Source organism: Gymnoscopelus microlampas, assembly GCF_963454915.1.
Source record: "Gymnoscopelus microlampas genome assembly, chromosome: 7".
Classification (NCBI taxonomy): Eukaryota; Metazoa; Chordata; class Actinopteri; order Myctophiformes; family Myctophidae; genus Gymnoscopelus; species Gymnoscopelus microlampas.
Window position 1 is genome coordinate 3,360,176 of NC_139944.1, and position 15,292 is coordinate 3,375,467.

Here is a 15,292-nt window from a genome sequence, read left to right on the forward strand (position 1 = left end):
ACTGATTGAAACACATCCAGAACATGTAAAAGGCATGACATGGCATGGCACTGTTTACTTAGTTCTTGTAGTTGAAGAGAGATGTTATAATACTTTGTTTGTGACAGATCTCACAGTCCAGACAGGTTGGGGCAACATGGTCCCTCCCATCATGACCTCAGCGCGCCCCGCCCCGGAGAGAGTCACCCTGCTGGTGGACGGCACCCACTTTGTAGTGGACCCCGCCCTGTTCACCGCCCACCCCGACACCATGCTGGGAAGGTACAGGTCCACTTCTTACCTAGCCTGGTGGTAAACCATCCCCCTTCCGGAAATCTCATTTGCATTTGATTTCAGGAATGAGTCTGGCCTGAGAGCTTGTTTGGGCATTTCCGCGGAGTCCTCAAAATGGACTAGCCTATCAGCGTCCTCGCTCATTGTTCTGTGATTGACAGGGTACGTTGGCCAATCAGGTGGAAGCCGAGTGAAGCCGAGTAGAGCCGAGTGAAAACGAATGGCGGCCATTTTCTCCGCTGTATTTTAAATCTTCAAAACGCTCTCAAACTTCTTCTTTTGTGGCACAGAATTTGCTTTTAGGATATTTTTCGTATAGCATTTAGTAGTTTAACTTCATATATGGCAGGGGCAGGCAGTGACACTGCTTTCAAATGTCCCCTTGCTCCTACGTTGCTCTGTGGTGGTGGTGGAACGGACTGCTGATTGGCTGAAGGGGTTGTCAGTCAACGGTACTACTCCCGCCCGCAGTCAAACAGCCAAACAGACTTTCATGCCAGACCAACTCCTGAAATCAAATACAAATCTTTGTGAATAAAGTACAGACGTCTTGATGTCACTCCTGCTATACCCCAGGGTCACAGAAGTATTTTTTTCAATTGAAAATCCCTTAGGGAAATATTCGATCGCGTCATTCTGTCAGGTATGTGACTCTGTATCGTTTATGACATTGGTTCTCAAAGTGGGGTCCGGGGACCCCCAGGGGCCTTGCAGGGGTTCCAGGGCGTCCCCAGCTAAATCAGTTGGCTATTTAAAAATAGCCAACTGGCTCGCAGCGCGCCACTTCGTGCCGCGCTGCGAGCTTTTGTACATCTGCTATTTTTTAACACAAATCTTCTCTTCTGCGGGTCCCTGGCACAAAACATTTTCAGATGGGGGTCCGTGGCCAAAATTGGGGGTCCGCGGCACGAAAAAGTTTGAGAACTACTGGTTTATGATATTGAGTTACTTTTTTTCCCTTCTTACTCTTAGAATAAATTAAAAGTTTTTCGCGGTCATTTAATGCTTCATATCCATAATGAGTAAAATCGACGGGCTCATTGTGTTTATTTTTGGAACACAGCTCTTATATATGGTGCGGCCCGCAGGTTAATATCGAAATACTGATATATTATTGATTTCAGCTGTTAAAATGACAAACATGCAAACATGACCCGCTTTAATTACTGTCTGTATTAGTAGCCTAAATGACTATAGTATTAAAATTCTATTGTCTTGTTTATGTCCAATGTATTTGTTTTTAAGTTCATAAAGTTAACATAAGTATAACTAAATGCATTTGAAATTAAGTAAAAATGTTACTTTTCAGGATTCCAATTCCAAAATAGCAAAAAAGTGCAGATCTACAAGCTCAAAACGCGTCGCACTGCAACGCGTTTTGAGCTTGTAGATCGGCTATTTTTGCTACTTTTGTGTGACAAAAAAACGAAAAAAGTTAAAATACGGTGATAAGACGTGTCTGCCCGACAGTATATGCAATGTGGCCCTCTGGAGTGAGTGTGGAATTATAGTGGCCCTCTCCATCATCAAAGTTGCATCACCCCTGGTATGGGGGATAGCGGCCTCTAGCGGCAGTGATGTCAGACTACGGTGTGTTTCAGGATGTTCGGTGCAGGTCGACGAAACAACTTCACCCGTCCAAACTCCAAGGGAGAGTACGAGGTCGCTGACGGTGTTGGAGCCAACATCTTCAGAGTGGTACTGGTGAGTAGCCTACACACCAGGGGTGGAAGAAGTACTCAGATATTATACTTAAGTAAAAGTAGCAATACCACAATATAAAAATAATCTGTTACAAGCAAAAGGCCCGTGTTCAAATTGTTACTTGTGTAAAAGTACAAAAGTTTTGGCATCAAAATATACTTAAAGTACCAAAAGTAAAAGTACTAAAATGTTTGAAAATAGCAGATCTACAAGCTCACAACGCGTTGCGATGCGACACGTTGTGAGCTTGTAGATCTGCTATTTTCAAATAGCCTAGGTATAAAATAGGGCTAAAGTGGTTAATATGTTTTATGCAAGGGATAATGCATGGGGAGGTAGTCATTATTGAAATTTAAAGCCCTTCAGGGCGATTAACCACCTCGGCTGCGCCTCGGTGGTTAATCGCCCTGTCGGGCTTTAAATTTCAATAATGACTACCTCCCCATGCATTATCCCGCTTATTACACGGCTACTTAATAAATACATAAATACATTTACCCAAAAGTAACAACAAAACTAAGTATTTCCTTGCTTACGGCAATGAAAGTATTCCATAAGTATTGGGCTGGGCGGACAAGTTCGCCTCGCAAAAACAAATGACGAAATGGAAAAAAACTCGCCCCAAAACACACTCGCCCCCCATTCTATTTACTGCCGATTTGCCTGTAATACCGCCGGATTTGCCCCGGGGCGACTGTGTTTTGGGGCGAGCGTTTTGGTATTCCCCCGTTGTTGTGCCACGATAAACAAGGAAGCGCAGTGGATCAAATAGAATGACTTCTCGGTTATTGCATCGTCTATTTCTCACTTCAAATGTTTTCAAAAACATTCTTGAGAGCAACGTTTAGTTGTAAATGACATTGTTTGTTTGTTTACATGGCTGTCATGTTGGATAAAGCATATAACCAAGCAGCACAGGTTGACATGAGCAGGTGTTCTGAGTCTCTGATTACACAGCGGTCCGTTATAGAGCTCATCGTCATTATCCAGAAATAATGACCGATGACTGACCAATCAGAATCGAGCATTCAACCAAGCCGTGTAATAAAACATGATAATTTATATATGCAAAGTAACTAGTAACTAGTAAGTTTTATATTTGCCTCAGAGATGTAAGTAAAAGTAAGAAAATAGGAAACACTTAAGTAAAATAAAGGTACCTCAAAATTGTACTTATGTAGCCTACAGTACTTGAGTAAATGTACTTAGTTACTTTACACCACTGGTACACACACACACACACACACACACACACACACACACACACACACACACACACACACACACACACACACACACAAACACAAACGCACACATATTTGGCCGAAATGGTTGTTTTAAGGTTAAAACAAGATGTTTAGAGATATGGTTACAACTAGAAGAAAGATTCAGGTTGGGATTAGGTTTAAGACATTTAGAATTTAAGTTTCATAAAATTGTTGTCCTAAAATGTTGATGTCCTCGCAAGTATAGTAATACAAATGTGTGTGCGTGTGTGTGTGTGTGTGCGTGTGCACACGTGTGTGCTTGTACAGGACTATTACAGAGAGGGGGTCCTTCGTTGCCCAGAGGGGGTCCCGCTGGCTGAGCTCAGAGAGGCCTGTGACTACCTGTGCATCACCTTTGACTACAGCACCGTGAGGTGCAGAGACCTCAGTGAGTAGCCTACCTGACCCGTCACATCCTCACTAGTCTCGCGTATAGCCAGACAACTGTTCCACAATCTCCCAATACTACAGTATGGGGCATAGCAGTGGCGGCCATTTTGTGATGTGGATAGAAAACCTGTTAATTTGTTTCCCATAGAGATTTCTGAAAACATTTATGTAAATTATTTTAAGCCTGGAAGCCAAGCCATCCAGGCTCCTGGTGAATCATGACCATTTCATTCTGTGTCAAAAGTTGTTTGAATATTTAATTATATTATATACTATATTTGATAAATACCCTTTTTTTCGGTTTTCTAAACATTTTTTGAGATTTTTTGTTATAGTTGAGGTGTGGACACAACATATTTATAGTTATCGTTATAGTTATTGTTCTTGGTGTTAACAGCCATTAAGATTTGAGTTGCTTCCCATTATACAATACTACTTTTTGGAAAATAGCCAATCTACAAGCCAATCTACAAGCTCACAACGGGTAGCCAGGCGACTTGTTGTGAGCTTGTATATCTGCTATTTTCAAAAAATGTTGGAATAAAATGTGGAATATTTGGAAGATTTTTTAAACATTCTAACAACACAAATCTGGTACGGGGCTTCCTGGCACAAAACATTTTCAGATGGGGGTTATAGGGACACATAAACATTAATTTGGGGGTCCATATGACATGAAAATATTTGAGAACCATAGTTTAAATAATAATAAAGATTGGAAGTAAGCCCGAATAAGCAACTACATTTTAGAAACAAGCTAAAAAAAACACAACCCGCAACTACCGGTATTTACATGCACCTTTACAGAAAAAGAAGCCCAAAGTTGCTTATAAAAAGCGAACATGACAACACTGCTAAAGAACACTCACAATGACCGAAGTGAAAAACACAATACTGTATCTGATGTTAGTCCTGTGTCGTTTACGATATTGAGTTACATTTGATATCCGTGTTTGGAGAAAAAAAAATGATTTGGATAAATTAGTAATTTTTCACTGTCAGTTGATGCTTCATATATCCATGAGTAAAATTACCAGGCTCAGTTGTTTATTTTTGGAACACAGTTTATGCCACGATGCTATAGGCTCTATTCACAGCAGCCATATTATGAAGACATTCATACTGTAGGTGTTACCAATGATACTAATGAAGGCTCTGTTCCATTTGGTCTAGCACCCTGACTCTATTTGACCAGAATAGAACAGACCCTTCATTAGTATCATTGGTAACACCTGTGAATGTCTTCATAATATGGCTGCTGTGAATAGACCCCTTAACAGACGACGTCATACTGGCTGCGTGCAGCCAGTATGCGCGCAACGAAACCCATTATATCAGGTCTCGTTAGGACGCGACTCACTAGCCAACACACACAAGAGGGGGTTGGGGTGTGCTGAAACCAGTGCACCCCGAAACAGGTTGGGAATTGATTGCGTGAAACAATCACCTGTGCGTCCGGGCTCAATGTTAGTAAACAAATAATTGGTCTATAGAGCCTATCGACAGTCTTTACGGCAAACCATCACATTTTTAGTGAATGAAAGAACTATACGGATTGCAGCGCTGAAATGTCAATCAGATGGAAGTGAGCGAAGCAAACCTGTGTGTGTGTGTGTGTGTGTGTGTGTGTGTGTGTGTGTGTGTGTGTGTGTGTGTGTGTGTGTGTGACTTCCCAAGGTGCATTGCTCCACGAGTTGTCCAATGACGGTGCGAGGTGTCAGTTCGAGGCGTTCCTGGGGGAGCTGATCGTGCCCGTCATGGTGTCGAGCGCCCGGGAGGGGGAGAGAGAGTGTCACATCGTTGTACTGAGTGACGAGGACTCGGTGGACTGGGACCCCGACAACCCCCCACCTATGGGAGAGGAGTATTCACAGAGTGAGTGCAGGGTTTGAATCAGCACCCGGTTTAATTTCAGTGCCACGTGCAGTTTTTTTTAGTATCTTTCATTATTGTTTTATGACAAAACACCCAAAACACTCAAATACACACACATGGAGCACTACAGGTAACTTACAGCAGTGCTGCATAGCGGCCTTCAAATATATACTGTATCTATACATGCACAGAATCTCTGTGTCTAAATATTTTCCCAATAACTCGAGGACCATCTGAGCGATCAACTTCATTGAAACTTGGCGTATGTATCGCTGTCTGTCTGTCTGTCTGTCTGTCCCTTTTATGCCCATATACTGTATGGAGCTCTCTATATATGTGTATCTGTCTGTCTGTGTGTCCCTTTTATGCCTATATATGGAGGTGAATGTCATCAATGTGTCAGGCCTCAAAGTACTATAATAATGGGTACAAAGTGTACTCTGACAACGGGTATAACGTGTACTGTACAATGTTGTACAAAGCGGAAAAAATATCCGATCCTCAAGCACAGAGTGCGTCACAAGGCGATACGCTCTGAACTTATAAATATTAATGAAATTAAAAAGAGTAGGGCATAATGTATTTTTTTGTAAAGTTTCTCCTTTGGGCCTCGAGGTAAAAAGGTTTGGTGTACAGAGCTACGCCTCTGTCATCATTGTGTTCATTTTGTGTTCATTTTTGTGTTCATTTTGTGTAATGTTGTGTTCATTTTTGTGTTCATTTTTCTGTAATGTTGTGTTCATTTTTGTGTTCCTGTTACAGTTGTGTACAGCACCAAACTCTTCCGCTTCTTCAAATACATTGAAAACAGAGATGTTGCCAAAACCCTGCTGAAGGAGAGAGGACTGAAGAACATCAGGATTGGAATAGAAGGTATACATATTCTGCTTTGGTTTTTCATAAAATAAAAAAAGTGGTTGATTTGATTTAGATCAGTAGTTCTCAAACTTTTTCAAGAAAGATTCTTCAAAAATGTAACAACTAAATAGCAGATGTACAAACTCGCTGTGTCACGCGCAGTGAGCTTGTATATCTGCTATTTGTGAATAGCCAACACGAAAATCTGAAATGACAGATCAGATGCTTTCCCGGTTTTAATGGGTTAACCCATTAAGACCGGGAACGCATCTGTGTGTCATTTTTAGATTTCTTTGGCTTTTTTTTTAAAATCATGAAAAATTGTGCAAATCTTTGAATATGTTTTAAAACATTTTTTTTTAACTCAAATCTTTGCTTCTAGGGGATTCTACAAATGTCTTCTAAATCCCAACAGGTTTTTTAATTTTTATTATGTTGCTATAATATCAGTGGTTTTCAAACTTTTTTCATGTCGAGGACCCCCCAAAATGTTGTTCCAGGGACCCCCCAGAAGAAAAGATTTGAGTTAAACAAAAATCTCTTTAAAAAACTACAGTATATATATTCAAAGATTTTCACAATTTTTCAAGATTTTTCAAAAAAAATACAGATCTGCCGTGCTATGAGCTTGTATATCTGCTATTTTTGAATAGCCAAAGTATAAAATAATGGTCAAAGCTTCTGTTACACAGATTGTAACACTGAATGGGTTAAATATTCACTGCACTACCCTCATGTCCCAGGATACCCCACCTGTAAGGAGAAGGTGAAACGGCGTCCCGGCGGGAGGTCAGAGGTCATCTATAACTACGTGCAGCGTCCCTTCATCCAGGTCAGAACACCTAAACCTGCCTTGAGCCGATCTACAAGCTCCCATGTGACACGTTGTGAGCTTGTAGATCAGCTTTATTTTTGGGAAATTTTGAATAACACATCTTCTCTTCAAATATTTATTTTTTACCCATCATTCCCCTCTGTTATATAAACATAGGGCAAAGTGACATAGTATGCCTTTGAAAGGTGTTAAATAAAGTTGTACTATTATTATTATTATTACCAGTGATGGAAAGTAACTAAGTACATTTATACAAGTACTGTACTTAAGTACAATTTTGAGGTACTTTGACTTTACTGGAGTATTTCCAATTGTCTATACTTTTACTTCTACTCCACTACATCTCAGAGGCAAATATTGTACTTTTACTCTACTACACTTATTTGAAAACTTTATTTACTAGTTACTTTGCAGATATAAAGTATTACATTATAAAATAAAAAAATAGCCGATGTACAAGCTCACAATGCGTCGCATCGCGACGCGTTGTGAGCTTGTAGATTGGCTATTTTCAAACATTTTTGTACTTTAAGTACATTTTTATACCAATACTTTTGTACTTAGTTACTCAAGTACATTTTTAATTCCAGACTTTTACTTGTAACAGAGTACTTCAACATTGCAGTATTGACATTTTTACTTAAGTAAAACATTTGAGTGCTTTTTCCACCACTGATTATTATGATCATCATCATCATCAGATGTCCTGGGAGAAGGAGGAAGGGAAGAGTCGTCACGTTGACTTCCAGTGCGTCCGCAGCAAGAGCGTCCCCAACCTGATGGCGTCCTCATCATCATCATCATCATCATCATCAATGCGGGACGGGGACCGCCCCGTGGCCACGCCCGCCCCGCAGGTGGACGAGCTGGACAGACTGACCAGCCCTGACCAGAGCTCACAAGCACCGCCCACGGTGATTGTGATGACAGCCAATAATCTGTCTCTAAACTGACCCCACTGTCAGCCTTCTGATTGGTCCCTGACCAGCCAACAGGGCAGGCCCCTTCCGGCCTTGTTCCGCCCTGGTGCCGCCTCCTTCTGGTTGTTTGTACCGACAGATACATATTTGTAAAAAACGTATTGTACTTTTTAGTCCACTACAATTATTTGAACACTTTAGTAACTAGTTACTTTATAGATTTTGATTATAGACATTATGACATAATTCATACTCAGGCTATTTTTTTTTTTTACAAACAAACAGGAGAAGGGCGAACACCAGTATAGGCTCTATGCACAGCAGCCATATTATCACTTCTTTCACAGGTGTTACCAATGATACTAATGAAGGCTCTGTTCCATTTAGTGTAGCACAGTGGTTTCCACGACCCCCATAACTCTGAGAGTGTACAAATGGAACCAAATGGACCCGTTACACACATGTAAGGGGCCATTTGGAAGCCCATGAGGGTCCCTGGACCCCAACTGTAGACCCACTGGTGTTAACAGAGTGTTTCAGTGAGCCAACATGCACAATATCAGCACCCTGACTCTGTTTGAATGGAACAGAGCCTTCATTAGTATCATTGGTAACACCTGTGAATGTCTTCATAATATGGCTGCTGTGAATAGAGCCCATTGATGAGGTGCTGCTGACCTTGGTAAATAAGTCTAAAAGTGAAGAAAAGGCTGCACACACATAGCCACAATGCAGCATAATTAAATAAAAGAATACCAATGTTTCGACCTTTTTTTCCCTGAAGATTGAAACATCTTGTGAAATGGAACATTCAGTGTACATGTAATGTCAATACTTTTGTACTTTCACTAAAGTTACATTTTGGATACAGCAATTATACTTGTAATAGATCTATTGTTGTATTGCTACTATTACATAAGTAATATAGGAGTACTTCGTTCACCATTGCTCATAACCACTGCTGGTGGCCAATACAACTGTAATTCTCAAAATGTATGAATACAGCATACATTTCCTTTTCTCGGACCCTCGGAGTACGCAGAGGTACCCCTCTAGAAAAAAATACTTATTGGGGAGAGTGAGGTAATGTGAGACACAGGGTAAAGTGAGACACCCCCCTTATCACCTGACCACAACACCTGTGTGGTCATATGACCATTAGATTTTGAAGCCCCTCCCATTTCCCACTTACCATGGAGGAGAGGACCTCATTGTGCTGTAGTAAGCATGTTTTTTTCACTAAAATATGTTTTTTGCATGTAAAAGTAATTTTTTGGGCTGTCAACATAATCAGCTGTTGTGTCAAAGAAAATTGATTCAGGTAGAAAAACGTATGTCATGCATGTTGATGAACTACAAACCTATACATCCATGTGATTAATGCTAATTGAAGATTAGCCAGAATTGCTAATAGTGGTCCTTTTCACCAAAATGTGGCTGTGGGGTAAAGTGAAACAAATGGCTTGGGGTACAGTGGGAAACTGTCTCAAAGTTAAGTTTAGTGCTTAAACATAGTTTAATCTAATATTGGTTTGATAATCCAATTGGTTTGATAATCTAATATTGGTTTGATTGGTTAAAAATGGTTTGTCTCGGTTGGGGTAAAGTGAGACACCTTCCAATTGTGTAGAGCAAAATGTGCTTAATGACCAATTGCCATGATTCTGTTACTAGTCTGACATTAGTTCTGGAATGTGTGGTTGTCAAGCTAGCTGTCGGTATTCTAACTGTTAGAACATGTGTTTTTATGGTAGTTTTAAACTGAAAAAAGTAAGTGGATCAGTTTACCCCATTGATTTTTCTGGTTTGTCTCGGTTTACCCCAGACCTGGGGTAAAGTGAGACACCAAAAAACTTTATCATATCATTTTAGCTCACCTAGAGGGGAGAAAATGTAAAAAATGTCTCGCATTACCCCACTCTCCCCCTTTGAACTTTTTGAACATGTTGATGTCAAAACTTACCGAATTGTTATGGCCACAGTTTAAAATAAATCTGCTCTGGTGTCACTAATTCCACTCCATGGAATCCATTTCACTCCATGTATTGTTTGTAATGTTATGTTCTATAAAAGGTGTTTTGAAGAAAGTGGCAAAGTGTTTGTGACCTACAGAATATGCTGAGTTGTGTCATGATCCAAGGAATCCAGGGGGATAAGATATTGATTGTACCGACCCACGGTTCAATAGTTATAGGCCAAAACGTGAAGCGGCCTAAAGCCATCACCATGAGGCTATTTGGGCCGGAGGTTCTTCCTTGGCCTACTGGGAGTGAGCGTGCAATGGTTCACGGCGAGCAGCAGTGCCCGACTTTAGATGTAAAGAGTAAACACGCACGCACAGACAGACAGACAGACAGACAGACAGACAGACAAAACCAAAAGGTAATTAAACAGAAATGAATAAGTATAATTGAACACAAACAAGAAAGGGGTAAACAGCACAGTGTGTAACCTGGATTTGAGAATCACTGAATTTATGAATCAATGAATTTGTGCAACTTGAATCTATGAATCATACTGAGAGGTTCCCCAGTGCCTATACAGGCTGATTCTTGGCAATTATTAATAGTAAACATAATGTTCCACTAGATTACTGGAAAATGTCTGTCTATGGTCATGTGGTGGCTATAAGCCCTATTTTATACGCATCAGATGTCGGTGTTATTTCCGACCTATTTCCAACGAAGCCCACAATGTGTCCCGATTGGGACACATTGTGGGCTTGTAGATTGGATCTGAGAATTCTTTAAATGTTTAGATTTTTCAATACATTTTTTTATGGCCACAAGAGGCACGCCAAGTGGTTAATAAAAAATCACACCCTGTGTGAAGGTAGCGGCGCCTTTGATACATGTTGTCATCGATATGTGTTTATAATGTGTTTATAGCCACGTGTCACGTGAAGCTTGACCAATCACTTTGTTGACGTACGCACCTGACCAATCAGAACGTTGACGCACACGGACAAAGTCAGGTATAGAGCAGGATCCGCTCTATATCTAAAGGTATAGAGCGGCTGGCGCCGCTAAAAAATGTCGCTCAGGGGTTCCCAACCTTTTCAGGCCATGACCCCCAAAATAATCATATTTGAACTGTCTGGGACTCCCCAAAATAATCATATTTGAACTGTCTGGGGACTCCCCAAAATAATCATATTTGAACTGGGGACCCCCCAAAATAACCATATTTGAACTGGGGACCCCCCAAAATAATCATATTTGAACTGTCTAGGGACCCCCCAAAATAATCATATTTGAACTGCATCACTGCATGGGGACCCCCCCCCCCCTGATAAGCATTTCTTTGGAGTAGGAGTTTAGGCATTACATTTCGTTTGACTCGATTCCACAGATAAATTGTGCTATTTTCAACATTTGTGCCTCTTTCTTATATTATTTGACAATTTGGCCAATGTTTGGCCAGTTTTTATATTAGCTTGTCGATTCATTTAGATGCAGTAAATGGTCTCTTTTTCTTTCTTTCTCTTTTTTTGTTTAGGTATTAAAGACTTAAAAGTCCTTAAATTGGCACTTCACTGTCACCTGCGAGTGGGGACCCCCACAAAATCACGTGGGGACCCCTCCTGGGGGTCCAGACCCACATGTTCAGAACCACTGGTCTAGCTGTCAGCCAGCGTTGCCAGTAGTCCAGGCAATCTAGCCCATTTTAGACCCAAAAGTCAGACTAATTAAAATAGTTTTTTTTTCAACAGATATCATTTCTATGAGGTGCCTAGAACAACATACTAAAAGTCCTAAGAAATCCTAGATGCGGAAATATGTTCAATTCTCATCAATTCAAGATGTGCACTAATACCTCGAGAAAACTAAACACCCTAATGGGCTTTTTTTTTTCTTTTGTCCTATCACAATGAAACTTTCCACAATGAATCTTAACATGAAAACTAAACTTTTTTGTATCACAAGTTTCTTTGAAACCTAATTTGAATATGCAAATTAGCTTAATATATATTGAATATGCCCAAATTTGCATATCACGAAAAATACTTTTCCCCAAAATGTATTATATTTACATTGTTGTTTGTTAATGATATCAAACACACTGATCAGACTTTCACGAACCATTTCATCGAAATATTGTGACTTCATAGAATAACATCAAAACACCATTCATATGTACAGTATGACAAATGCATAAATCCGTCAAATCTTCCTCCAACCATCCTACTGCTAACGGTTGATGGCAATGCTGCTTTTGGACTGGCCTCTAACCTGAAACCTGCCCGGCTTGGTTGTTCCTGCCGGGGGTATAACCCCCATCGTTATAGTCCTCAGGGTCACAGAGGCACCCAAGCCTCCCCACCACGACAAGGTAGCAACAACAGGGGAGGTTCTTTTTGTGGTTTTTTTCTTCCTTTTTTTCTTTTTGTTGTGTTTTTTGTTTATTTTATTGTTCAAACATGATCCTCAACTCCTTTTGTATGATTCTTTGTTCTTGCACCCCCTATTTCAGTTCTTGGCGTGCTTAGTTCTTCCGCTCTGGATCATAGTCATCAGATAAATCAGGCAACTGGGAATTTGTACAGCTAGTACCACAACATTCTCCACATATGGCAGTGCAAGGGAGTCCATGTTTTTTGCATGTGCATCTCTTCGTGCTGCAGTCTTTCTTGCAGCTACAGCAGACCACATCAAGTAATTCTGGTGGTCCTTCAGGCTGATCAGTCATTATTGGCATGAATCTACCACCTATAACATGCCATCCCCAGTCACCATTTCTGAATACAGAATTATGGTATGGTTACTGTCATAGTCTTTGATGGCTACAAAGACAAACCAACAATAAAAGATGCCACCCAACTGCGACAAACTGGTGTTAGTCCCGGCGTAACTGTACACTTCTCTGGTGACATGATCATCCAATCCAAAAAGGACCACTTCCTTAAAGGGGAAATCCACCCATTTTCAATATTTAACTATGTCATTAATATAGCATAAAGGAGTTGTGTGGAAATAAGAAAAAAGTTCCCCCCTTTCTGTGTTGCCTTGAACTGGAGGATTGATTGTGGGTTTAACATTGCAAATTACAACATGATGACTCATCATGTTGTAATTTGCAATGTTAAAAATATGTTAAAATATTGAAAATGGGTGGATTTCCCCTTTAACAATAAGGAAAATAAACAATGCTTCTTGGTCTATCTAAGTAATAAACTAGAAAGGGCTGGGTGCATCACAGACCATGCAAAGAATGATGCTGATGTGCTCATTGTCCAAACCGCCATTGCCTCAGCCATTACATTACATTACATTACAGTCATTTAGCAGACGCTTTTATCCAAAGCAACTTACAATAAGTGCAATCAACAAAGGTAGGGAACGAAAGCTACTAATCACCAGAGGTTATAAGTGCATTTTCTGCAATAACAAGCAACCAAGAGCATACCTAGCGCTAAGGTAAAAGTGCAATATATCAGCTACCTATTTCCTTAAACAGAACCTATTTCCTTAAACAGCCAGAACCAAAGACACGGTCCTAGTAGGATATGATACAGATGTATTAGTACTCTTGTTACATCAGGCTGATCCAAATGCACAGGAACTGTTTCTGGCACCAGAATCAAAGAAAGGAACAAAAGCAAGAAGGATATGGTGCATAAAGCAGACAAAAGAACTACATGGTCCAAATGTGTGTGATAATCTCCTCTTCATCCATGCTATTTTAGGCTATGATTCAACTTCTCGTCTATTTGGCTTGGGAAAGGGATTGGCACTGAAAAAAGTAAAAACTGACTCTAGCTTTCTCAAACAAGCTAAGGTGTTCAGCCTGTCAGAGGAAAAGGTCGGAAAAGGAATCATCGTTGCAGCAGGTGAAAAGGCTCTAGTCTCACTGTATGGGGGTGACAAAGATGAATCGCTGGATATGCTGAGACACAGGCGATTCTGTGAGAAAGTATCGAGGACCACCTCTCCAGTGGAACCTAAACTCTTCCACCAACTTCATCAGCTGTGAAGTTCCACAGTCTCTGTGTGTTCTACCAGATCCATGAATGGAAAGGAACAAGTGAAAGCATGAGTCCAGAAGACTGGGGATGGCATGTTAAAGGGGGTAGATTCATGCCAATAATGACTGATCAGCCTGAAGGACCACCAGAATTACTTGATGTGGTCTGCTGTAGCTGCAAGAAAGACTGCAGCACGAAGAGATGCACATGCAAAAAACATGGACTCCCTTGCACTGCCATACAGTATGCGGAAAATGTTGTGGTACTAGCTGTACAAATTCCCAGTTGCCTGATTTATCTGATGACTATGATCCAGAGCGGAAGAACTAAGCACACCAAGAATTGAAATAGGGGGTGCAAGAACAAATAATCATACTAAAGGAGTTGAGGATCACGTTTGAACAATAAAATAAACAAAAAACACATAAAGAAAACATAAGAAAAAAACACAAAAAGAACCTCCCCTGTTGTTGCTACCTTGTCGTGGTGGGGAGGCTTGTGTGCCTCTGTGACCCTGAGGACTATACCGGTGGGGGTTAAACCCCCGGCCGGTACAACCAAGCCGGGCAGGTTTCAGGTTAGAGGCCAGTCCAAAAGCAGCATTGCCATCAACCGTTAGCAGTAGGATGGTTGGAGGAAGATTTGACGGATTTATGCATTTGTCATACTGTACATATGAATGGTGTTTTTGATGTTATTCTATGAAGTCACAATATTTCGATGAAATGGTTCATGAAAGTCTGATCAGTGTGTTTGATATCATTAACAAACAAAAATGTAAATATAATACATTTTGGGGAAAGCAATTTTCGTGATATGCAAATTTGGGCATATTCAATATATATTAAGCTAATTTGCATATTCAAATTAGGTTTCAAAGAAACTTGTAATACAAAAAAGTTTAGTTTTCATGTTAAGATTCATTGTGGAAAGTTTCATTGTGATAGGACAAAAGAAAAAAAAAAGCCCATTAGGGTGTTTAGTTTTCTTGAGGTATTAGTGCACATCTTGAATTGATGAGAATTAAACATATTTCCGCATCTAGGATTTCTTAGGACTTTTAGTATGTTGTTCTAGACACCTCATAGAAATGATATCTGTTGAAAAAAAAACTATTTTAATTAGTCTGTCTGGAAATGCTACTTTGCCTGGACTACAGGTTTTGTGAGAGAAATAGCAGCCAGGTCTAGGAAAACAAGCCCAA

General features: G+C 40.3%; 1 protein-coding gene across 1 annotated transcript; it reads left to right on the forward strand.

The window, feature by feature from the left end:
- Positions 1-235: 235 nt before the first annotated feature.
- Positions 236-8,296, forward strand: LOC311048346 (BTB/POZ domain-containing protein KCTD20-like). Its single transcript, XM_084061577.1, has 7 exons — positions 236-261; positions 1,875-1,977; positions 3,513-3,633; positions 5,313-5,510; positions 6,273-6,383; positions 7,112-7,200; positions 7,905-8,296. Exons 1-7 carry the CDS (start codon positions 251-253, stop codon positions 8,154-8,156), a joined length of 885 nt encoding a protein of 294 aa, XP_083917703.1. The 5' UTR covers positions 236-250; the 3' UTR covers positions 8,157-8,296.
- The last annotated feature ends 6,996 nt before the right edge of the window (positions 8,297-15,292 follow it).

What these genes read in the sequence shown, in the direction of transcription:
- LOC311048346 (XM_084061577.1), top strand. An exon ending in CATCAGGATTGGAATAGAAG is followed by an intron (nt 6,384 to 7,111) that starts GTATACATATTC and finishes CTCATGTCCCAG; the next exon opens with GATACCCCACCTGTAAGGAG. An exon ending in TGCAGCGTCCCTTCATCCAG is followed by an intron (nt 7,201 to 7,904) that starts GTCAGAACACCT and finishes CATCATCATCAG; the next exon opens with ATGTCCTGGGAGAAGGAGGA.